At 44.1% G+C, this 25,172-nt stretch overlaps 1 protein-coding gene across 1 annotated transcript in view; it reads left to right on the plus strand.

Moving 5' to 3' along the window:
- JARID2 (jumonji and AT-rich interaction domain containing 2) overlaps positions 1-25,172 on the plus strand; it is a 235,351-nt gene that overhangs the window by 133,268 nt on the left and 76,911 nt on the right. Inside the window, exon 3 of the mRNA XM_071553208.1 lies at positions 6,834-6,975. Coding sequence (XP_071409309.1) covers positions 6,834-6,975 — 142 coding nt within the window. The remainder of the gene's footprint in view (positions 1-6,833; positions 6,976-25,172) is intronic.

The following is a 25,172-nucleotide window of genomic DNA, read 5'->3' on the forward strand; positions in this document are numbered from 1 at the left end:
GATCTCCTGGCAGTGGGCAGAGTGTCCCTGTGGAGTAAAGCAGCCCCCTGGAGCAGGGACACACAACCCAGGATCTCCTGGCAGTGGGCAGAGTGTTCCTGTGGATTACAGCAGCCCCCTGGAGCAGGGACACACAACCCAGGATCTCCTGGCAGAGTGTCCCTGTGTTGTAAAGCAGCCCCCTGGAGCAGGGGCACACAGCCCAGGATCTTCTGGCAGTGGGTAGAGTGTCCCTGTGGAGAAAAGCAGACCCCTGGAGCAGGGACACACAGCCCAGGATCTCTTGGCAGTGTCCCTGTGGAGTAAAGCAGCCCCCTGGAGCAGGGACACACAGCCCAGATCTCCTGGCAGTGGGCAGAGTGTCCCTGTGTTGTAAAGCAGCCCCCTGGAGCAGGGGCACACAGCCCAGGATCTCCTGGCAGTGGGCAGAGTGTCCCTGTGGATTAAAGCAGCCCCCTGGAGCAGGGAGACAAAACCCAGGATCTCCTGGCAGAGTGTCTCTGTGGAGTAAAGCAGCCCCCTGGAGCAGGGACAGACAGCCCAGGATCTTCTGGCAGTGGGCAGAGTGTCCCTGTGTTGTAAAGCAGCCCCCTGGAGCAGGGACACACAGCCCAGGATCTCTTGGCAGTGTCCCTGTGGAGTAAAGCAGCCCCCTGGAGCAGCGACACACAGCCCAGGATCTCCTGGCAGTGGGCAGAGTGTCCCTGTGTTGTAAAGCAGCCCCCTGGAGCAGGGACACACAGCCCAGGATCTCCTGGCAGAGTGTCCCTGTGCTGTAAAGCAGCCCCCTGGAGCAGGGACACACAACCCACGATCTTCTGGCAGTGGGCAGTGTGTCCCTGGGGAGTAAAGCAGCCCCCTGGAGCAGGGACACACAGCCCAGGATCTTCTGGCAGTGGGCAGTGTGTCCCTGTGGAGTAAAGCAGCACCATGGGGCAGAGTTCTGTGTTTCCCCCCTTGCTGAGCTGTGCAGTAAATGCTCCCCTGCACTGTGGACCTGCTGGCGCTGGGTGTCCATCCTGCAGAGAAGGCTCTGAGTACAGTCATGTTGAAATTGCCTTTGTTGGGGTCAGTTCATGCTTTTGATATCTTTGGCTTGTGTTTGTGTGCTGTTGACTGCTGATTTTTCCAAAGTAATGGCTCTGTGGGTTGCCTCTGACTGTGAGAACTGACTGGAAATACAATTGCATGGGGTTTTTTTTTCCCTGGGCTGCCTTAGGATGGGAAGCAGTGAGCTAAAATAGGTGTTGCTTTCTTGTAAGAACATGGAAATGTTCGTGCTCAGATGTTTTGTTGGCATTAGAGTAAGTGATGTAGAAACAGTGTTTTGGAAACATTGTGAAAGTCCCTTCACCAACCACTTAGTTTAGTAACCACACGATGCTGAGATTTGTTCAGATGCTCCTCTTTGGTTTCCTGATTATTCAGTGACTTCAATAATGAAGAGCATACCAGTGATTGTAATCACATCTGTTTTTGAAACCAGCCAACCCCAAACCCTCCCTTGCATTTTTCTGTCTTCTCTTATGTTGCTGCTTTCTGCTTCTCTCCTCCTCCTCCTCAGTTCTCCTTCTATATATTTATAGTGACACTATTTTATTGTCTGATGCATTCCCAGATACTGGGATTTACATCTTCAGGTGCTCTCAAGGGCCCTTTTCCTCAGTGCTGACAAGTGGCTTTTTTTAGTGTGTCTTTTTAAGCATCATGTATCTAAAACTGCAGCACTTGTGGAAGTTTGAAAAAGAACTCAGCAAAGTTGTGAAATTTGGCATTTATGTGACTGATCCACGTTTTGGTGAGGATGTGAAGATCTCTATGGTTTGGTTTTAAGCTACCCTTTTTAATTACCAGAAATTAGTAACTGGCCTTTCTCCTAAAGTGTCTCAGTTAGAGCAGGAACAGTGTGTTTAAGGGATCACAGATGTCATTTGATACAAGAGTTCCTGTATTGTGACTTAATTAAATAATTCATTATGACTGACTTAATTAAAGCAGTGTTTATTCAGTGACTTTGAGCCGTTCAGTGTTTCAGTTCCTTTTAAACTTTGGCAGCAAACACACATTGCTGCTCTGTATAAATTATTATTTCATATAAGTAATTTTAATACATGAAATCCTACACTGACTTATAATGCAAGTTGCTCTACTTCTAAATCTAATTTTAATGAGGTTTAATTTTTAAAAAAATCCAATTTGACTTTTAAAACAAACATTTTATATCGCAGGAATAAAGTATTTTTTTTTTTAATGAACCTGGATTTATTCTGCCACGTTGCTCAGGTTTTCTGGCTGGCCATGAGTGCTGCTGCCAGGGGAGAGGGTTGTGGGGTGTGGGGATGAGATGAGCCCCGTGGGCAAGGGTCAGGCAGAGGCTGTGCCAGCCCTGCAGCAGCTGGGAGTGTCACGGGCTGTCCATGAGCCAGGGCTGGCTGGCATGGGGACTTTGAGAGTGAAGGGCACAGCCATAGAAAAACAGCAGAGGAACTGCCCTGAATCAAAGCTAGCGTGACCAGCAGGCCCAGGGCAGTGACCCTTCCCCTGGACTCTGCCTTGGGGAGGCCACACCTTGAGTGTTGTGTTCAGTTCTGAGCCCCTCAGTTGAGGAAAGAGATTGAGGGGCTGGAGCGGGGCCAGAGAAGAGCAACGAGGCTGGAGAAGGGACTGGATGTGGCACTGAGTGTCCTCTTAAACACCTCCAGGGACAGAGAATCCAACATGTCTTGATTCAACCCTACTGTGATCACCAGCACTTTGTGCCATGGGCTGGTGATCACAGTAGGGTTGGACCAAGGGTTGGACTTGATGATCTCAGAGGTCTCTTCCAACCCAACTGAGAAGAGAAGAGCAACGAGGCTGGAGAAGGGACTGGAGCACAAGTGCTGTGGGGAGAGGCTGAGGGAGCTGGGGGTGTTTAGCCTGGAGAAGAGGAGGCTCAGAGGTGACCTCAGCACTGTCTGGAACTGCCTGAAGGGAAGTTCTGGCCAGGTGGGGGTTGGTCTCTTCTCCCAGGCACTCAGCAATAGGACAAGGGGGCACGATGGGCTCAAGCTCTGCCAGGGGAAATTGAAGTTGGAGAGCAGAAAAAAATTCTTTGCAGAGAGAGTGCTCAGGCATTGGAATGGGCTGCCCAGAGAGGGGGTGGATTCCCCATCCCTGGAGGTTTTTAACCTGAGCTTGGCCATGGCACTGAGTGCCATGATCTGGTAAAGGAACTGGAGTTGGACCAAGGGTTGGACTGGATGATCTTGGAGGTCTTTTCCAACCCAATCCATTCTATGATCCACTGTTGTTGGGTGCTCTGAAATAGCCAGGATTGAAGTGGCTCAGCTTTCTGGACTATGCAACAGAGTATTTCCTTGCTTAGCTACTTCTCTGTCTTTATATCCATATGCATTTGCAGTACTTAGCTTTTTGGAAAGACAAATACCTGCTGCTTCCTGTGGCTTGGTTGACTTTGGATCATCACTGCCATGGACTGAGGTGTCAGACTCTGCTCCTGCAGTGCCCCAGTGTGTCCTGGCAGCTGCACTGGTGCCAGCTCAGGAATGGTGATGGCAAAACTCTGGGGTTCCCATCCGGCCCTGACACCTCCAGACATTCATTACTCCCAGAGGCACAGCAGAAGAGAACATGGTTTACTGCAGTTAGAGACAGCAGGAGTGGCATTTGAAGGGATATCTGTGGGCAAAGTGAATGCATTTGATATAAAAATGATTGAGTGGTAATAAGCTTTATAGCAGCCTGTTGCAGCTTGTGCTTTCTCTGCAGTGCCTGAAAGGGGCTTTGGACTGTGCCTGTCTTTTGTCATTTCAGAGGGGGTTTTGCAGTTATGCTGTCCCTGAAAACCTACAGAACACGACACCCATCCCCAGCATTTATCAGCATCTCTCATTTGTAGTTTATGCCTCTCAGGGCACTTGTTTTCACAGAATCATAGAATGGATTGGGTTGGAAAAGACCTCCGAGATCATCAAGTCCAACTCTTGGTCCAACTCCAGTCCCTTTACCAGATCATGGCACTCAGTGCCACGGCCAAGCTCAGTTGAAAAACCTCCAGGGATGGGGAATCCACCCCCTCTCTGGGCAGCCCATTCCAATCCCTGAGCACTCTCTCTGCAAAGAATTTTTTCCTGATCTCCAACTTAAATTTGGTTTTAGTTGCTTGCAGCCAACATCAGTGACCAGCAATATTCCTGGGGTTTGGAATGGTGCTGGTTATGATGAATAATATTAGGCAGACTGATATTTTTCTCCTTAAGGGACACAAATCCTGCTTGTCTCCCAGGTGAGCTGATGGTTTGGCAGGGTGAAATAAAATAAAAATTGCCTTCCAAGTGTGTGCCAGTTGACAGCCTGAAAGGTGATTTTCCTGACTCATATCCTTCAGGTTGCTGGGGTTTACATATGGCAACTCTCCAAAACAAATATTGCTTTTGGAAAACCTCATCAAATTCTGCCCTAAGAGTGAAGTTACTCAGGGTCAGGCCTCAAATGATATGCTTGATTTAGACTTCTCTGGAGTTCAGAAATTGTGAATTTTATCAGCAGTGGTTTGGTGGAAAAATACAAAGCAAAAGTGGAAACTTTCTTAAGAACAAACTTAGGCACTGGGGCTTCTAGAGAGAGTGAATTCAGCACAGAAATCTAATTTATTCTGTGTTTTTGAGAAGGTGGTCTCCATTTCTGTGGAATGCTTTGGAGGGAGGCTGTCACCCTGCATCATGTCATTGTGTTACTACATTACAAACCCTGTTGTAGTATCATGTGCTGATACTGAAATCTGTATTATTTGTTGGGTCACAGTTTGAGATCCCTTTAATGGAATGGAACTATCGCAAGAAATTTAACAAAAGAGGAGAGAAAATGTAAATCAGGTAATTTAACTTCTTGCTGATGGTCTTAGCCTGGGTAGAAGAGACATTTTAATGAAAAAATTGGTGCATAGTTACAACTTTTGCTCTGTGGGCTCCCTATTAGGAAAAAAACCCAAAGTACTGGGTCACTGACTCTTCCTAGAAAAAAATGCTTCTGCTTTCCAGGTGGTGTTTTAGAGCAGCACACAAAATCCACAGCATGTGGTCACCACAGAGCAGCCTCTGACTCCAAGTCAAGAGAAATTCATAGAATGGATTGGGTTGGAAAAGACCTCCGAGATCACCGAGTCCAACCCTTGGTCCAACTCCAGTCCCTTTACCAGATCATGGCACTCAGGGCCACGGCCAAGCTCAGGATAAAAACCTCCAGGGATGGGGAATCATTCCACCCCCTCTCTGGGCAGCCCATTCCAATGCCTGAGCACTCTCTCTGCAAAGAATTTGGTGCAGTTCAGAATGAATATGAGCAACTTTGAGTAGGGAAAAAAAAAAGGTGTGATGCAGTGATTTGATGCAGCTTTTGGATTAGGCTGGTTGAAAATGAGCCATCAGAGCTGTTAGACTGGAATGGGTAAGCCCTGAAAAGGTCAGAGCCTGCTTGGAGATGGTGTGTCCCTCCCAGTTGCAGATCCCAAGTGGATAAATGGCCTTGCAAGGACAGGCGTTTGGCTGTGGCTGTGCCCAAGCCTGGCACTTGGGGACAGAACTCACTGGGGGTGTCTTGCTCTTGATCTGCTCCTGGTTCAGTGTTTCAAGTGCATTGATGGTGCTGACAAGTGATTTCCCTGAAAACTGAGCTCTGAAATGGTGCAGCAGTGGTGACAATTCCTGCCTGGTCCATCTTGGCAGGGGTAAAACCCTCCCTGAAACCTCCCTGTTCTCTTTTCTGAGCTGCACTTACAAGAAGGGAGGCTGAAATGGCTGAGGGAGGGAGGGAGGGAGTCCCACAGCATTTCTCTGAGGAAATAAAGCTGTGAAGCAAAGCTTTGTTATGCCATTTGCCAAACTATTTGGGTGGAGAGATAGGAAAGCATTCTCCTGGATAAAATTGCAGCTCCTCTGGTAATAAGCTCTTAAAATATGGAGTAAATAGCGAGCTGATAAAATTGTTTCCTCCCTCCCACCCCAAAGCCTGCTGGAGAATATGTTACTATTTTAATTCCTCCTTAAGAATAAGCAGTTTCATTGTCTGTCTGCTGTTATTTGTGAGAATCTTATTATATTGTAGTCACTTGGTTGAGTAGAATATGCAAAATTTGTTGAATATTATACTTGTATAGGTGTAATGCTGGTCCCCATCTGTGAGGCTGTTTGCTCTGTTGTGGCTTTGGGAGAGAAAGGGCTCAGAAGGGAAGGCAGCTCTGCCTTGTGTGCCTTTGCTGCCCAGTTACTGTACATGAGTGACACTTGGCCACAAGAATCAGAGTCCAGAAACAGCCAGTTGATGTTCACCCCTTTGGAATTTAGGATTTTTCATAAAGAGTCGTAAATTACAGGAGTTGGAAGCAGCAGAATGAAGAGCAAGATGATGACAAATCTGACTCTCATATCAATCCACAGATAAATGCAAAAGACTCTCATCTATACCAGTGAATAAAAGTTCTGTAAAACAAGGATAAGTTTGACCAAGCTGTGTCCCTTTTTGGAATGTGACAAGATGATAAATACTGTTGCAAACACCCATAGAGTGTTTATTTGAGTCTGGAGTCTTACAGTTAATAACCAAATCAGAAACAGGCAATGAGGGAGGTTTTTATTGATGTACCTCTGGCATAATCAATGTTATATGTGTGTATATATATATGTATATATGTGTGTTTATATATATATATATTTGCAAGACAGTTGCTTTGGGCATCAACTCTTTATTCTCACTGCCACACCTGAATTTTTGTAAAATGCATTTATTGGTACTGCAGGTTTTTAATGTTGTGTCCTGCTTTGTCCCATTGGCAGGACTTCTCTCCAATGGCCAATCCAAAGGGTTGGGAGCAGGATCTGAACAGTTGGAGAACGAGAAGGACGATGCGTCGCAGGTGTCCTCAACGAGCAACGACGTGAGTTCTTCAGATTTCGAAGAAGGGCCCTCAAGGAAAAGGTCAGTAGTGCATTGTGGCTTGAAGTGCAGAGTTCTGCTTAGTCCCCTTTGTCTCACAGTGTTGGGATTGTGTTCTCAGCAGGGCTTGGTTGCTCCTACTGCCCTGCCCTAAACAGACTTCTCAGCGTGGATTCATTTCACTAACAGTGAAGATGCAGCAAGTTTTGCTTCACCCATTGGTGTAGGTGGTTCTTGTTGTTGTTTTGGAAAGATGGAAAAGCAGTTGTTATTTTGCAGCAGGTCAATGGTAATTTAAATGCATTGGGACTCTCTCCCCTCCTGCCCTCCCTCCTCCTCCCCTGGCTTTGGCTCTCAGGTCATGTCAGTACATATTTGTGTAATTTCAAGGAAAGCATCACTGGATTAGTTGGCATTACCACTGTTATTTTTTATTTTCGGTGAATGAAACCGTGTGAAGTTAAAAAAAAAGAAGAAAAGAATGAAAGAGATGCTTCCAAGAAGAGAAACTTTCTAGTAAGGTGATGTGGGGGGTATTGGTTGCATCCTGCTGCAGCAAGCTGCCTCCTCTTTCCTAGAAGTCACTGAATGTGCAAAATGTGGGTTAAAATCATAGCACTCCAGCCAATCTCTTACAGAAAATATGCTGAGAATGTAGGAGGCTGGGAGTTGGGCTCTGTGTGAAGTGAGAATGAAAACAGGCTGTCTGAAAAATGCCATTGAAAAGGGAGAAACAGAAATGCCTTCTCAACGTTTGCCCTCCACACTCCTGGCATCCCAGTCCCAAGCCAAAAGGAACCATAAAATAAAGTTCTCTTTCAAGCAAAAGAAGTGTTCCTGCTTTCTGCATGACCTTAGGATTCCACTGAAAAGCCTGAGGGGGTGAGGAAACTGGTACTTCCCTGAACACCCTTGTGTGCCTGTTCAGTATTCCCCACTCTTGCTCTCCACAACCTTTCTATCTGCCCAAGCAACAAACTCAAAATCTTGTTAATCTGCCCATCCCAGTTTAGCTCATCTGGTGTATCAGAGTAAAATTTGTGTTACCTTCCCTGCTGGTAGAAATTTTGTAAGGCTTGTTGCATCCTGCTGCTGGTCAGAAGTTTTTGTGTGCTCATTTTGGGCTTTATGAGTACAACAGTCTTGAAAATTATTCCTGCTGAGCTATTCAGGTGCCATTGACTGTAGGTGGGGGGACAGTGGGTCGTGGCCACTGTTGCTGCATGTTCTGTGAAGGAATTTTGGCTGGCAGGGGCAGGAGGGCTTGTCCCTTGTGCTTGTACCAGCCCAGCTCAGAAATGAGTGGGATTGCTGCATCATCAGTCTCTAAAAACTGCATTTCAGTGTTCTGGGTGAAATATTTTTGGAGAAGAATTCACTGGGTTTGGGCTGAGGGAATTCAGACCCTTGAGAAGCAACTGGAGGTTTCAGGCAAAATTATGGGGAGCTCAGTGACTTTGGTACCTTTCAGGTTAAAACCAGAAAAAATCAGCCCCAACACAGAACCTTAGAGAAAAACTATTTTTTCTGGCATTTGTGAAAGACAAGGCATCATTTCACTACTTCTTCATGCACTGTGAACTGTTGAAATAATATTGTGGTTGTAACTGCAGTTGCTGTGAAGGGAATGTTCTTGTTTCATTTCCATTTACACCCAACACAGACTTTTTTCTACTTTTTTCCTCCCTCAGCTTCCTCTTTGCAGACAGACCTTTTCTGGGCTCCTTCTCTACTGAAGCATGTTGAGTGTTTTAATATCATCCTCTTGTTTCCTTTTAGGCTTTTTGTTTTGTTTACCTGAATTTGTAATGTTTCTTCCATCCATGTCATCTGGGGATCCCAGAGGGAGTTGTGTCAGGAATATTGGGCCAAGAAAGGGACATGCAGGGGGATGAGAAGGGGGGGAACAGGACTGAAATGGAATTTATGGGTTCAGTGCTCAGGTTTGGGAAGTGTGGCCTCCTTGTCTCCCCCTTGGGCTTTTCTAAAATCAAACCTGGCTGTCTGTTCAGCTGTGTGTGCAGGTAGTGACACCTTTTACTAAAATACACATTTAAAGACTGTGGCTTTAGCATGTCCTCCCAACCAACTGTTATATGGGAGTTACTATTTAGTTCTGAATGGCTTGTGGGTTTTTTTTTTGTTTGCATGGCAGGAGTGGTCTTTTGGAAACTTGAATCTGTCATCTTCTAGAGGAACAGGTCACCTGCATTTGACACTAATGATGGTAATTAACCCCTTGGCTGGTTTGCAGCTGATGTGGGAAGTTCATCTCCAGTTTTAATGTGTCATTTTAGCTTGCAGTAGGAATCTGGAGCAGTTCTAGAGGTTTGCAGATTGGCTTTGGTGGTTCTTCAGGGTTCAGCTGGTGGTGGAAAGGAGGGAAGGGAGTGCATGGACAGCTTTGCCTCTGCACAGTCTCCTGAGAAGTGCAGGAGTTGTAAGCCCTATTACAGAGTAAGTGGGATTTGAGGAGGATTGGCAGTGGCAGGAGTGGCAAGCTCAGCACTTCAAAACACTTAGATCTGTTTGAGTTTACACTCAAAGGATGGAAAAGACTTGCTTTGGTCTGAGCTGTATTACCAGTGCCCAGGTGTGAGGGGAGGCAGCAGGTTAATCCCGAGGAGTGAAGAGGACTTTGAGCCAGTGGAGGCAAAAGGTGTCAGCATTATTTTAGCATTTGGCATTCAGATGTTGCACTGAGTCTCTGTGCTCTGGGTTGCTCTCTGGTTGCCTTGTGAGTGAGAGGACAGTTTGTTCAGGCTTTGTGGAGAGTTGAGCACCAGCCTTGGTATTCAGGCTTGATAAACCCCCAGGTTGGGTGTCTCCACTGCATAAACATTGTACATTTTCAACACCTATTACAAAAGGTCCTTGCTGAAGAAGGAGTGTACCTTGGTGTTGGCTGTGGATCTCCATGCCCAGCTGTGGTCCCAGCTCAGAGAGCAGCAGGGCACTGGCCAGAGGTATCTCACAGAATCCCAGAGTGTTCTGAGTTGGAAGGGACCCACAAGGACCATTGACTCCAACTCTTCAGTCAATGGCCCACACAGGGGATTGAACCCATGACCTTGGCATTGTTACAGCCAAGTTTTAACCAGCTGAGCTGATCTCAGGGGTTTGGGCACTGAGCTTGTACATCTTTATGGACAGCCCTTAAGACTCCAACCACTGGCAATTAATTACTACCAGTGTGCAGAGACAGCAACAAGGTGCCCACCTTGCCCAAGAAGGGACCTGTGCAGAGCAGGCTCGATGTGACACTGCTGATCTGTGGTGATAACAGGCCATTGTTTGCTTCCTGTTCCTAATCAGGTGGCTGCTCATTTGCATGTGCCCCTTCCCAGAAATGCACTCAGGGAATTGCCCAATGCACAATTTTTTGTTTTCATGTCATATTAATAGAAGGCTGTGAGAAGTGGGAGGAGGTTGACTTTGATTTTAGTAACTGTTAAGCTTTAAATTTGATGTCTGTTTTTTTTTCTCCTAATTAATTGTTAAAATAGTCTCTCCATTAAGAGGAAAAAAAGACATTGATCTTGTGTAGGGGAAGAATAAGGTTGGAGGACTTTCCCCCCTTGCAGGAGCAGCAGAGTGGATGGACATTGTGCCCTGGGCCAAGGGTGTGCACACTTTGTCCAGCTCTGCTACAGGAGGGAGGTGACATTTTAAGCTGCCACAGCCAGACTGGCCAGAAATTGCTTATTAGGAATTTTCTGAGGCCTTTAATTACTAGAGTAGCTTTGTGCTCCAGCATGTGACAGTCAGCAGTGTGTGACTGTGCTCTCCAGCAAGGCCAGCCCAGGGGATGTGCTCCTGCTCTGCTTTGCTGTTTGTCTGGTTTTAATTTGATTTTGAGATGCCAGTTTAACTCCCAGAACTGGCTCATGGTGGGGTAAGAGGAGTGTTGAGGTTTGTGTGATGGGAAGGTGGGACTGTGTGGCCAAGGAGAGGGACAGACACGCTGGTGTCCCTTGGCTGGTGCCTGCACAGCTGCCAGAGCTGTTTTCCACAAAAAAAAAAACCAAAAAAGCCAGCCAAGGGTAGGAAAGCTTTTGCATATTAGGCAAGCTGCTAATTTAAGTGGTTTCTTTTAGTGATATCTCCTTTTCAACTTGAGCTGCAAAAGACTTCCTTGCAGCAGAGCTGTCAAAAGGTTGAGGGGACTTGGGTTAGTTTCTTTTTTTTTTTCTTTCTGTCACGTTGTTTTTATAGCTAATAATGAACAGTCTATTTAGCACTAGACTTAGCACCTTCCATGCAAGATGTAAAACAAGGTCAGTGCTGTTCCCACATATGTAAATTGGTGAGGGATTTCTGCCTGGTATTGTAGGTGATGGAGAGAGCACTGTATTATGACTGGGGTGTGAAAGCAGGAGCTGCTCCTGATATCAAAGTGTTTTTCCAGGACCTTTTCAGTGAATAGTCTTTTCACTAATTGGAACACTATACAGTGTATTTTGTGTTCAGCTGTTGCCTCCTGCAACACAATGTAAACCCACTTACCAACCAGGTGCTTCTATTATTTTTTTCTAATTTCAGTGGGCTATGCAAATCTGCACTAGTTTTTTGCCTATGAAAAACTGTGTTAATTCACAATAAAACCAAAATGGCCATGAGATTTATATGTAATAATCTTAATTTTTTTTCCCTCCACCCCCCAATCCCCTCCTTTCTGGAAATGCTGATATGAGAGGAATATACTTTTAGTGCTGCACATTTATATTTACATAACAAACCTCATAAACAAAGCAATAATAGTCCATTGGAGTGGATTTGCAGAGGAATAGTAAAAAGACAGATTACCTGCTTTATAATGCAAGTCAAGAAGATTATTGTATGTGGTTTGAAAAAGAAGAAATTGGGTGATTAATGTTCTTTCAGTATTTTCATAGGGAACAAACAGAAGTTGTGACACAGATTCTTCCATCCAACATGCAAAGATACAATAAAATACAATAATCTGGGAACACTTGAACTTGGTGGGGAGACAGCTCTGTAAACAACTTGTCTGAGTAGTGATTGAATAATTATGAAGGTGATTCCCAGCAGGCTGGGAATTGTTGAGCAGTGTCCGATTCAAACCCCCTTGTTCTGTCATTGCTCTGCTTTAATCCCAGGGAGTGGTTGCCCTGAACTAATGTAGGAAATAGTTGATTCTGTACTGAGTGACACTTTTTTCCAAGCCAATCTGTTTGTTGGTGTGAAAGAGGCTTTTTTAAAGGCACATAAACCATTGTCTGTGAGGACTCTGGCCTGAAGTCTGGGTTGACTGTGCTGGTTTATTATGTCATTTTACACGTGTATCTGTGCTCAGTCTCACAATACCCTTCTATGACAGCTCAGCCCAGTGCCCAGGCTGCTGCCTCTGAGATCAGGAGAGAGGCTCTCCCTGTCTCATTTGACCCTTTTGTAGTATCTTTTTGCCTTTCTTTCTCTCTGAAAATTACCTTTCTGTTCCTCCCTTGCCCAGAGAGTAAGACACTTATGGACAATCCATTTCAAAAGACAGGTTGGTGTTAAAAACATTTCCAATCAAGCACTGTATGTGGACAGTCCAGGAGTTTTTTCTTCCCAGATCCCCATCCTGCTTCTGAAGAAATGTTACATGTGCTGGACATTCCCAGAGGTTTCTTTCAGGTCTGCAGAGATGGACTTGAGGCTCTGAGTTTATGTATTTCTGGCTGTTGCTGCTGTTTCAAAGCCAGGCCAGCTCATCCTAAACAGTGGAAATATGAATGGTTGGAATAGGTGTGTGTTGCCCTTGGATTTATTGCTCTGTAGGATGAAATCCTCACCAAGCACTGAGGGGAATAGTGGAAATATGGATAATTTGGAATAGGTGTGTGTTGCCCTTGGATTTATTGCTCTGTAGGATGAAATCCTCACCAAACAAACACTGAAGGAGTAGTGGAAGTATGGATAATTTGGAATAGGTCTTGGATTTGTTACTCTGTAGGATGCAACAATCCTTCCCAAACATTGAGGGAATAGTGGAAATAGGGATAACTTGAAATAGGTGTTTTGCCCTTGGATTTATTGCTCTGTAGGATGAAATCCTCACCAAACATTGAGGGAATAGTGGAAATATGGATAATTTGGAATAGGTGTGTTTTCCCCTTGGATTTATTATTCTGTAGGATGAAATCCTCACCAAGCATTGAGGGAATAGTGGAAATATGGATAATTTGGAATAGGTGTGTTTTTCCCCTTGGATTTATTACTCTGTAGGATGCAACAATCCTCCCCAAACATTGAGGGGATAGTGGAAATACGGATAATTTGGAATAGGTGTGTTTTGCCCTTGGATTTATTGCTCTGTAGGATGAAATCCTCCCCAAGCATTGAGGGAATAGTGGAAATATGGATAATTTGGAATAGGTGTGTGGGAAAAAAGAAGCAACCCAAACATGTACTACAGATCAGTGTCTTTGCTTTTATTCCTTCATTCATATTTCCCCCAAATGAATTTAAAATCAAAGACAAGAAGGGAAAAAAAAAGGACATATCATTGTCTTTTGGAGAGCACAGCAATGCCATGGGGTTTGTTTTTTTTTAATTTTTATTTTTTTGTTTTGGTTTGGGGTTTTTGTTTTTTGTTTGTTTGGTTTTTTTTGTTTTGGTTTGGTTTTTATTTTTTCTGTTAGGTTATTTTAAAGAAGGGATTCTATTTTAAAATTTTGGATATTAGCCATCCTAGCATTCTGCATTGGTCTCACTCTCTTGGAAATTAAAAGATTTACTTAATGAGAAAACATTCAGCACAGTCAAGTATGGGCAACATTTCAGAACTGAATGAGGAGCTTCCATTCCTGCAGGAAATCAAAATGTGAGCTTCAAAAGATGTCAGCAGATAAAAACAATTGTAGCAAGAATAAAAGGCCAAGAATGAAAAAGCAGAAACCTGTTCCTGAAATAAAGATGTCAAATGCTGTGATATTTGGCAGGATGTGCTTTGCTGAGACTAAACTTGGTCACAATTTCACGAAGTATGGCCACTTTTTGTGGTCTTTTGAAGGATTAGGAGACAAGGGATATGGGGAAAGATGTACAGGTTGTATCTTCTTGGTGTTTTCTACCTCATAGTAACAGTGGGGTCCTGATCTTTGCAGTCTCACATTTGGCTGATTGGCCAGAGGATATTTTTCATTTTGGTGTGGAGGGCTGGACATGATTTATTGGACTGCATTACTTTGGCTTCTCCAGCCAAGACTCTGAGGGTCTTGCTGCCAAGATCTAGTTTGTGTTTTAAGTGTTATTTAACCAAACAGAGGATGGAAGCAGCAAGTTGCTTTTGTGTGGACATTTAGAGGAGATTTGGGTGGAGTGTTTGCACAGAACCCTGTTCTGACCTGAGTGTTTTGTGTGTGCTGAGCTCAAAGCCAACCTGGGCTGGTCTTATGTGCTGATAGTAAAAAAAGAGGACACCATTCCAACATTTTATAGTGTGTCCTGATACTGGGTGTTTGTTAAGTATATTTGGTGCTTTTTTTGTTTGCTTTATGTTTTCAAGATTTTATTCATATTGTTTGTTTGCTTTGTATTTTGAGGGTTTTATTTGTATTTTTTTTGCTTTGTATTTTGAAGGTTTTATTCATTTTTTTTTGCTTTGTATTTTGAAGGTTTTATTAATTTTTTTTTGCTTTGTATTTTGGTTTTATTCAATTTTTTCTGCTTTGTATTTTGAAGGTTTTATTCATTTTTTTTGCTTTGTGTTTTGAGGGTTTTATTCAATTTTTTTTGCTTTGTATTTTGAAGGTTTTATTCATATTTTTTTGCTTTGTATTTTGAGGGTTTTATTCATATTTTTTTTGCTTTGTATTTTGAAGGTTTTATTCATTTCTTTTTTTTTTTGCTTTGTATTTTGAAGGTTCTATCATTTTTTTTGCTTTGTATTTTGAAGGTTTTATTCATTTCTTTTTTTTTTGCTTTGTATTTTGAAGGTTTTATTCATATTTTTTTGCTTTGTATTTTGAAGGTTTTATTCATATTTTTTTGCTTTGTATTTTGAAGGTTTTATTCGTATTTTTTTTGCTTTGTATTTTGAAGGTTTTATTCGTATTTTTTTTGCTTTGTATTTTGAAGGTTTTATTCGTATTTTTTTTGCTTTGTATTTTGAAGGTTTTATTCGTATTTTTTTTGCTTTGTATTTTGAAGGTTTTATTCGTATTTTTTTTGCTTTGTATTTTGAAGGTTTTATTCGTATTTTTTTGCTTTGTATTTTGAAGGTTTTATTTGTATTTTTTTGCTTTGTATTTTGAAGGTTTTATTTGTATTTTTTTGCTTTGTATTTTGAAGGTTTTATTCATATTTTTTTTGCTTTGTATTTTGAAGGTTTTATTCATACTTCAAACTAAACTCTGTAAAATCCTGTTCTGTGTTTATTTATTCCTGTGGCTGAGCTGGGCAGTGTCTGAGTGGTAGGAATATATCCTTGACATGTTCCTTGGAGATCTCCATAATACCAATATCTTCTCTGGAATCTTTTCAGGTCTTTCCTATTGATGCTGAAATTTGAGGTTGAAAATTCCCAGGATTTTAGATACATGGCCTGGCTTATATTGCTGGAGTGTTTCCCTTTTCCTCCTTCCATTGCTGCATCCAATAGCACAGAATTTCCTGGGGAAGGCTGATTGTTTCTTCCTTCCTAACCTGAACATTTGTATTTTCTCTGTTTGAACAGTAAGTTATTGTTAAATAATTTGTCCAGTAATGGCCATGTCATCATTATGTTTTGATTTTATGCTTTTTTCCCCCTCTCATGGTATTTGTTCTTGGCTCTGATTAAATAAACTAAAGCTTAAGGGATTCCTGACCATGCAGCAAATTATTTGCAAGTTTCTTCTTCTTTTCCAGTTGTATTCCAGCAGTTTTCTCTGGTAGCATCCTCCTTTCAGACAAGTTCCCCCCTGAGTTTCATAGTTGTAGTTACTATGGAGATGACTCTCCACCCTCCCCTTCTCCTCCCTTGGCCTCCTCCTTTCCTGGAGCTCCTGTTATTTATCTTTTCAATAAAGTAGATTTTGCACAGACCCAGTTTATAATCTCTCTTCTGCTGCAACACATCACTGGCCTGTGATGCTTTCACTTCCATGAAATCCTGTTTTATGAACAAGAAGTTTGGGGTGTGGGTAAAAGCAAAGAGGTCCCTGGTTAAAGGGTCACTGCTGGAGCCTGATCTGATCTTTCTTCACAGTTGAGGAGCTGTTCATTGAGGTCCCAATTCTGCAAAATGAATTAACTGGTAATGTCTGTGTGTGTGTATGCTGAGTGTCAAGGAAGGCTTTTAGAATTGATTTATTTTAAATGGCAGCTTTTGGAATTCAATATAAACATATTCTGGTGCAAGTTAAAAATCTCTGGGATGGAGAACTGAAAACTTGAGACAACACATCATTAGCCTTTTAAGTCTGGGAGACTTTTCTTTGCACCTCATCACAGTTTGATAATTATTTCTGTATCCCAGCTTTAGTAGAGAAGGATGGGAGTTTGGGGAGTCAGCTCTTAGTACCTGGGGGGACTGAGGGACAGGAAGCTCAACAGGAGCCAACAGTGTGCCCAGGTGGCCAAGAAGGCCAATGGGATCCTGGCCTGGATCCAAACTAGCGTGGCCAGCAGGCCCAGGGCAGTGACCCTTCCCCTGGACTCTGCCCTGGGGAGGCCACACCTTGAGTGTTGTGTTCAGTTCTGGGCCCCTCAGTTGAGGAAAGAGATTGAGGGGCTGGAGCGGGGCCAGAGAAGAGCAACAAGGCTGGAGAAGGGACTGGAGCACAAGTGCTGTGGGGAGAGGCTGAGGACTCGGTGCCACAGCCAAGCTCAGCTGAAAAACCTCCAGGGATCCACCCCCTCTCCGGGCAGCCCATTCCAATGCCTGAGCACTCTCTCTGCAAAGAAGTTTTTTCTGCTCTCCAACTTCAATTTTCCCTGGCAGAGCTTGAGCCCATCGTGCCCCCTTGTCCTATTGCTGAGTGCCTGGGAGAAGAGACCAACCCCCACCTGGCCACAACTTCCCTTCAGGCAGTTCCAGACAGTGCTGAGGTCACCTCTGAGCCTCCTCTTCTCCAGACTGAACACCCCCAGCTCCCTCAGCCTCTCCCCACAGCACTTGTGCTCCAGTCCCTTCTCCAGCCTCGTTGCTCTTCTCTTCTCAGTTGGGTTGGAAGAGACCTCTCAGATCACCAAGTCCAACCCTTGGTCCAACTCCAGTCCCTTTACCAGATCATGGCACTCAGTGCCACGGCCAAGCTCAGTTGAAAAACCTCCAGGGATGGGGAATCCACCCCCTCTCTGGGCAGCCCATTCCAATCCCTGAGCACTCTCTCTGCAAAGAATTTTTTTCTGCTGTCCAACTTCAATTTCCCCTGGCAGAGCTTGAGCCCATCGTGCCCCCTTACCTTGGTCATTCCTCTTCCTACTGAGGTGAGGGAGACACTCCAAAACACTTTATTTCTTTTCCTTCCCTGCTCTTTTATTATCCTTTAGATTATTCCTGGCCCTGCCACAATTTGTTTTGCAAGTTGTCAAGGAAAATGCGCATTTAAAAATAAATTACTCTAAAATTTTAATCAACTCTTTTTTTAGCAGGGAGTCTCATGTTTTTCTTTTGCATATGTCTAGTTTGCTCTTCAAGTGAGCAGCTGGGACTTTCTTGATTGCTTCTATTTTTAGTCTTATCTTCTTTACACCTGCACATTGAAAATCATCAAGTTTTTCTTAATAGAGATTGAGAAATCTTTCCACCCCTCAACCCTGGTCAGAAGCCTGAAACCAAACTGGCCCCCTAATTGCAGAGTCTTGGTGTGCTTGGACTTCTTATGTTTGTCTCAACAGCAGAAAAATTGACTGATATTGATGTTTCTTGAAATCCTGTTCATCCCACCCAGTTAATTCATAAGAGAGCAAGAAGACAAATGAGGTGTGGCACAATTGCTGAGAACTTTGCTTTTATGTCTCCAGGTCTGTGAAATCCCCTCATTACTTGAAAATCAGATTTTGAGTCTTGGGTTGTACCCAGGCAAATGTGAGCATGTAATGAAGGTTTGATTGTTCCCTGTATTATTTAATTTCTGTTATATAGAAATCTTGTTGTTAAATTCTCTCTTGATACATGTGTGTATGTCATACTTGTTTGAGGGTATTTAATTGCTTCCAAACTCCAGATGGACTGCAAAATAAACTTTAAAGGTGAATCAGATGAGAAATGAAAAGAGGAGGGATGGAATTTGAGTAAATGTCACACTGTTCTTATCAGAAGAACCAATTGGAGTAACTCAGGGGGGAAAAACATGGAAAAAGTTTGGTTTTTTTCTTGAAGTTTCCAATTGCAGACCCTCCCAAAACATGGATCAAACACTTGTTTCTCTTCAGGCAGTACAACCAGCATCATCTCCCACCAGCCTTGGACTGTAGGGACAAATTTGTGTTCAAATTCTTGCCACCCTGTCTGGCCTTGCATGGCATTTAATCCCTGTGTGTCTCTTCCATCTCCAAAATTATTGACAGAGCTTTGAGCACTCCAAGATTGAACTAAGAGTTCATTGTTTTCAAGAGCAAAGTATAAGTGAATGATATAATTTATTTATATCTGTTTTATTTTTCCGTGTGTCTAGTTTTGTCTTCATCTATTTGTTTGCCTTTATCTGATATTAAATTAACATAAATATTCATAAATAAACCAAAATAAATCATCTCTCTGAAGGAGGATTTTGAGAGTGCTTTATCAGCACAGCTGCATTTTTAAATAACAAGAGTCAGTTCCTGGATCCTCTGACATACAGTGCTTATTTATTATTGATTTCAGTGGATTGGGCATTTTCCCATTTTCATTTGCCCTGGAGCTGCAGCTTGTGTGCAGAGCTGCTAATTCAGTGGGACCACAAACAGTATATTCCATTCATAGCAAAAGTGGAATAATCTCTTCTTCACTTTTTTTGTGTTATGGGGTAATTCAGTGAAATTGGCTCAGAAAACTAAAGCACCCCTATGTGTTCTAACCCACTCTTCTTTCAGTCATAGAAACTTCCCAGTGTGGGACTTCACTCCAAATTATGGTTATGATTTTCAGCTTCTTAGTTGCATCTTTTTGAGTCCTGGTTCCCTTTCCCCTATTTGAAACTGTCCCTTTTAGGAAACTTCCCTGCTTTGGCTGTTTGTTGTGTGTCGCCCCTCCCGTGGGTGTGTGTCGCCCCTCCCGTGGGTGTGTGTCGCCCCTCCCGTGGGTGTGTGTCGCCCCTCCCGTGGGTGTGTGTCGCCCCTCCCGTGGGTGTGTGTCGCCCCTCCCGTGGGTGTGTGTCGCCCCTCCCGTGGGTGTGTGTCGCCCCTCCCGTGGGTGTGTGTCGCCCCTCCCGTGGGTGTGTGTGTGTGTGTCGCCCCCTCCCGTGGGTGTGTGTGTGTCGCCCCCTCCCGTGGGTGTGTGTCGCCCCTCCCGTGGGTGTGTGTGTGTCGCCCCCTCCCGTGGGTGTGTGTGTGTCGCCCCCTCCCGTGGGTGTGTGTGTGTCGCCCCCTCCCGTGGGGGGGTGTGTGTCGCCCCCTCCCGTGGGGGGGTGTGTGTCGCCCCCTCCCGTGGGGGGGTGTGTGTCGCCCCCTCCCGTGGGGGGGTGTGTGTCGCCCCCTCCCGTGGGGGGGTGTGTGTCCCCCCCTCCCGTGGGGGGGGTGTGTCCCCCCGTCCCGGGGGGGTGTGCGCGTGTGTGTGTCCCCCCGTCCCGGGGGGGTGTGCGCGTGTGTGTGTCCCCCCGTCCCGGGGGGGTGTGCGCGTGTGTGTGTCCCCCCGTCGCGGGGGGGTGTGCGCGTGTGTGTGTCCCCCCGTCGCGGGGGGGTGTGCGCGTGTGTGTGTCCCCCCGTCCCGGGGGGGTGTGTGTGTGTCCCCCCCTCCCGTGGGGGTGTGTGTGTGTGTGTCCCCCCCTCCCGTGTGGGTGTGTGTGTCCCCCCCTCCCGTGTGGGTGTGGGTGGGTGTCCCCCCTCCCGTCTCAAGGCTTTGGATGGATGTGCTTCTCCATCAGGTTTTTAGGTGCCCTCTGCCAGCCTGGGGGTGCAGCTCTATCCTAATTCTCCCATTCCTACAAACTCTGACATGTCCCTGCCAACATCCTTGCTCTGCTTGCCATGGAGGAAGGAAATTTCTGTGCTAGAGTGGGTGAGAATGGCAAGGTCTGGGCCTGGGGCTTGGAGATGAAGATCCTTTTCCTGAGGCAGAGCTCTGATGTTGGAAATGCAGCTCTGTCACTTCATTATTTCTGATTTTTAACTTAAAGGAAAGGCAAGTTGAAAGGGAATCTGCAGCAATTTCTTGTCTTGTGAAATGAAGTGTATACTCTTCATATACCATCTCTTCCTGTGCAGTTTTTACACACCCTTTGGTCTGAAGTGCTGTTTGACATGAGGACAGACAACAGTATTTCAGTGTCTGGGCAGATTTCCAGACCATGATCTTGTTGTGCTCTTGTTCTGATCTGTCCTTTCCTCTGGGTGTTCTTTTCCTTTTAGACACAGCTTGACATTCCCAACTTTAAAGGCAAAGTGACAGAAACTTCCTTAGGTGGAGTGTGGAGGATGGACCCATATTCAGAAATACTTTTTTTTCTGAGAATATCTTGAGTTAGTTGGACACCTTTTTGGTGGTGGAGAGGGGAAGAATTATGGGCAGCATAATGTGCTTTGAGAAAGCAGATCAAGCAGGCAGGTGTTGAAGGATACTGTTATTTATGAGCCCAAATAAAATACATGAAGAAGAAAGTCTTGTTTTGCCTTCCTAGAAACTCCCACTCCCAGTAATTAGTAATGGTAGCAGATTCTCCCTTGCTTTTTCCACTCAGATTCTTTATTTTAGCATGATATAAAGAATGTTTTGCTCTTCTGGAGGTTTGGTGTAAATTTATATGAAATGCACTGAAGCCTTTAGTCCTTAAAACAGAAATCCACTTTCTGTTTGTTCTCCTCTCTGTCCTTCTTTAGTGATCATTAGTCAGCCCAGGATGTATGAATTAGTTGTTGACTTTTCTGCTTCATTTTCTTCCTTGCTTGTTTCTTACTCTGCTGATTTTTGGACCATCCCAACCTTTCCTACTGAAGTGTTTCCCTGCCAGGATTTGTTCAGCAGAATCCACCCAGTTTCCCAATGTGAGCCTTAATGAAAACAAATGTTTGTGGTGTTTGCTGAGCATTAGGTGAGCTGCTGTCTTTAATTCCGAAGGGCCTGGAGGTGGAGGAGGATGCCCAGCTCTTGGCAACAAGGACTGTTTGTGCCTCACTCATTCATCTCTCTCTGCTTTGCAGACAAGTGAGACTTTCTGAGCATTTGAACACAGTTTATTCTATCAATTAACAAAGAACAAAACAAAACCTGTCTCTTACATTGCTTAAATACCTATTAAGCCCATGAACAGAATACTAATTTCAGTGGTTCTGTATAATAAGCTCTGCATTTCTGAGTCATGTCGGTCGTGGAACCTCTTAACAAGGACGTGGAAAAGCCCACAAAAAAAAATTATGTCAGTCTCAGTTCCTTAATTATTTTAATGAGTGTAGAAATGAAAAGCTCCAAAGCATTGTGTCACAGTGGTTATTTTCCAGATTGAATATGAGAGGGAGGATTTATGCCTGATTTTCAGCTGCCTTGCTGGGGTGGATGAAACACAGAAGGTCTGAGCCCTGGCAATGCTCACTGCCTGCCAGCACCACCTCACCAGCTGACAAGCCCTTGGAAGTTCTTCAGTGGGATGAGATATGAGATAGGATGGGGTTTGTGTGTATTTTCTCCCCCCCTCTCCTCTCCTTGTGTGTATAAACATAAATCAGTGTGTGTAGCTGGTGCAGAGGCAGGTGTGGCAGTGCAGAGCTGCTCTCTAGGTAGGCAGGGATGGTCTCTGAGGTGCAGCTGGGATGGTCCTTCACCTCTGGGTGGGTGTTGCCTTGAGTTTCTGTGGATTTTAATTAGGTGATCAGAGAATTACAGAATCAATTGGGTTGGAAAAGACCTCCGAGATCATCAAGTCCAACCCTTGGGCCAACTCCAGTCCCTTTACCAGATCATGGCACTCAGTGCCACGGCCAAGCTCACCTTAAAAACCTCCAGGGATGGGGAATCCACCCCCTCTCTGGGCAGCCCATTCCAATGCCTGAGCACTCTCTCTGGAAAGGATTTTTTTCTGCTCTCCAACTTCAATTTCCCCTGGCAGAGCTTGAGCCCATCGTGCCCCCTTGTCCTATTGCCTGGGAGAAGAGAACAACCCCCACCTGGCCAGAACTTCCCTTCAGGCAGTTCCAGACAGTGCTGAGGTCACCTCTGAGCCTCCTCTTCTCCAGGCTAAACACCCCCAGCTCCCTCAGCCTCTCCCCACAGCACTTGTGCTCCAGTCCCTTCTCCAGCCTCGTTGCTCTTCTCTTCTCAGTTGGGTTGGAAGAGACCTCTGAGATCATCAAGTCCAACCCTTGATCCAACCCCACTGTGATCACCAGCCCAGGGCACAGAGTGCCCTGGGCTGGTGATCACAGTAGGGTTGGATCAAGACATGGTGGATTCTCTGTCCCTGGAGGTGTTTAAGAGGACACTCAGTGCCACATCCAGTCCCTTCTCCAGCCTCGTTGCTCTTCTCTGGCCCCGCTCCAGCCCCTCAATCTCTTTCCTGAAGCACTGATGGTGGGCACTGCCTGCATCTCAGACCAGGGGTGTTAGTTGGGTGTGATTTATTCTTCCTGTAGCACACCCACCAGTGGGTTGGTGCTGCAGAGGAGGCTGGGAGTGCACAGTGACAGCTGGTGCGTGGCAGGAAGGGCTCTGCTCATTCCCCTGGAAAATGCTGTTATGCAATGCAGGGTGGCACCGTGCCACGTGTCTGCTGGGGGATCACCCCTCTGTCAGCAGCACTGCACTACCAAGGTGGGAGGTTTCAGGAGAGAATTTGGTGTTACTTAATGATACATGAAACACAACTTAATGCCTTTATCATTGCATTAAATATTCCGGCCTCACACAGTGAACGTGCCACGGTGTGAGCTGCAGCCTCTCCTTACACTGTGGTATTTGTCCTATTGGCAAATGAGCTCAGTTACACTGGGGAGAGACAAATAAAGGCAGGGAACCTTGAGAAATGCCAGCTAATAAAAGATAAGACAGTTGTGTTTTCCAGTAAACAATGAACACAGTGAAACTGGTGATGCTACAGGCATCTTGTGTTATTGATGCAAACAAACTGCTTGCTGACATCTGCAGGAACCAGTCCCTGCCTGGTGCCATCCCAGAGCCCTCCCATGCCTTGTGTTAGGCAGAATTGCTGCAGGTCCCACTCTGAGAGTTTCAGGTTTTGAATGGGTTTGATTTGTTGTTTTGTTTCCTCCCCTACTTACGGGACTTTATTTACATTTTTGATATAATAAGAAATACAAATAAGACAAATATGATAAGTAATATAAATAAGAATAAGGGAATGGCTGCTCCTATTTTGGAGATAGTATTACAGAGATTCACAGAATGTTCTGAGTTGGAAGGGACCCACAAGGATCATGGAGTCCAACCCTTAAGTAAAAGCCATAGGTATTTCTTTCAGAAAACTGATTATTTTAGCCTCCTAAAGTGCCCATTGATAACAGCTCCAGTCCATCTGTGCTGCTCTGCAATAGCATTTCCCTGTGGACTCTCTGTGCCTCTGAAAATGCCCTCTCTGTGCTGCATCCTACCACCCCAAGCAGCAGTGGCTCCTTTCTCCACGTTGTGAACATCCTCTGCTTCATGAACAGGTTCACTTCAGTGCCACAACTCTGAGCCCTTGGCTTGAGGAAATTCGGATTTATCATGTTTACCCTGTAGCTGCTCTAACCCTGCTGTGTTTCCTTTGTAGACCAGTAGGGCTTTTTTCTCCCTGAGAGTTGTTTCTGAGATTCTGTAATTTGGGTGCCACAGTTTTTATTTGTATTATTTCTCTACAAGTGCACAACTTGGGGAAGGGGAGAGCACCACATTGTTCTGTATTAATGTGTCTGTGGAGGTGGGGGACAGTGATGTTCTGGGTCAGGTACAGCTGCTCCAAAGACTGTGCCTTGAGCATGATTTTCCCTCACTAAATGGAATGTGGAGCATTGAAACCTTGCCAAGAAATACTGGGAGAGAGTTCCCTGCTGTCTGCTGAGAGAGGGATAGAGGCAGAGCTGATGCAGGAACCTCATGGCCCCTGTGGTTGGGATTTACACCACACATCTCCATTTCTTCTGCCTTCTAGAAGAGACACAGCTCATTATAATTTTGGTTTTTTCACCCTAAAACCTCCTTTCTTCTGGGAGGTGATGGTATGTAATAATTGGCTGCTAAATCCTTCTAAAGGAGCTACTCACTAAAACTGAGCAGTCATGACTTTGACACTACAATAATGGGTGAAGATGTGAGTGGAAACATCTGCTTTGCTTTGCATCTGAGCTTTGAGGGTGTTGGTTACATTTGGATTTAGAAAACCTTTAAATGGCTGGAGCTGGAAATGCTCATAAATGTTCCCTCAAAGGCATTTTTGTAGGTTATTATGGTGTCAGGCTCACCAGTTCTGGTAGGATGAGTTCCTTACCACATCTGGTGGAGTGCTGAGTTTTGGTTTTTGATGGTTTTTAAAGCTTTTCTTTCCCCTTGGGGAAGCAGAAAGGTATGTGAAATGCAGTTAATTATGATGGTTTATTATCTTATTAAATTATGAAATGCCTTCTGCAAAGCTTATTGCAGTAATCTAAAAATCAGTTATTAATATTTCTGATCCTTGGCTCCAGTCATTGCTTTTCACTACAGATAACATACATGTATATACATATATATACACACATATTTATATTTTTTATATTTATATCTATAGCTACATCTATATATATATTTATATTTTATACATTTATATTTATATTTATATCTATAGCTACATCTATATATATTTATATTTTATACATTTATATTTATATGTTTACATTTATATCTATAGCTACATCTACATATATTTATATTTTATACATTTATATTTATATGTTTATATTTATATCTATAGCTACATCTACATATATTTATATTTTATACATTTTTATTTATATGTTTACATTTATATCTATAGCTACATCTATATATATATTTATTTTATACATTTATATTTTTATATTTATATCTATAGCTACACCTATATATATTTATATTCTATACATTTATATTTTTATATTTATATCTATAGCTACACCTATATATATTTATATTCTATACATTTATATTTATATTTTTATATTTA

This window comes from Pithys albifrons, chromosome 4 (genome assembly GCF_047495875.1).
Source record: "Pithys albifrons albifrons isolate INPA30051 chromosome 4, PitAlb_v1, whole genome shotgun sequence".
NCBI classification, from domain to species: domain Eukaryota; kingdom Metazoa; phylum Chordata; class Aves; order Passeriformes; family Thamnophilidae; genus Pithys; species Pithys albifrons.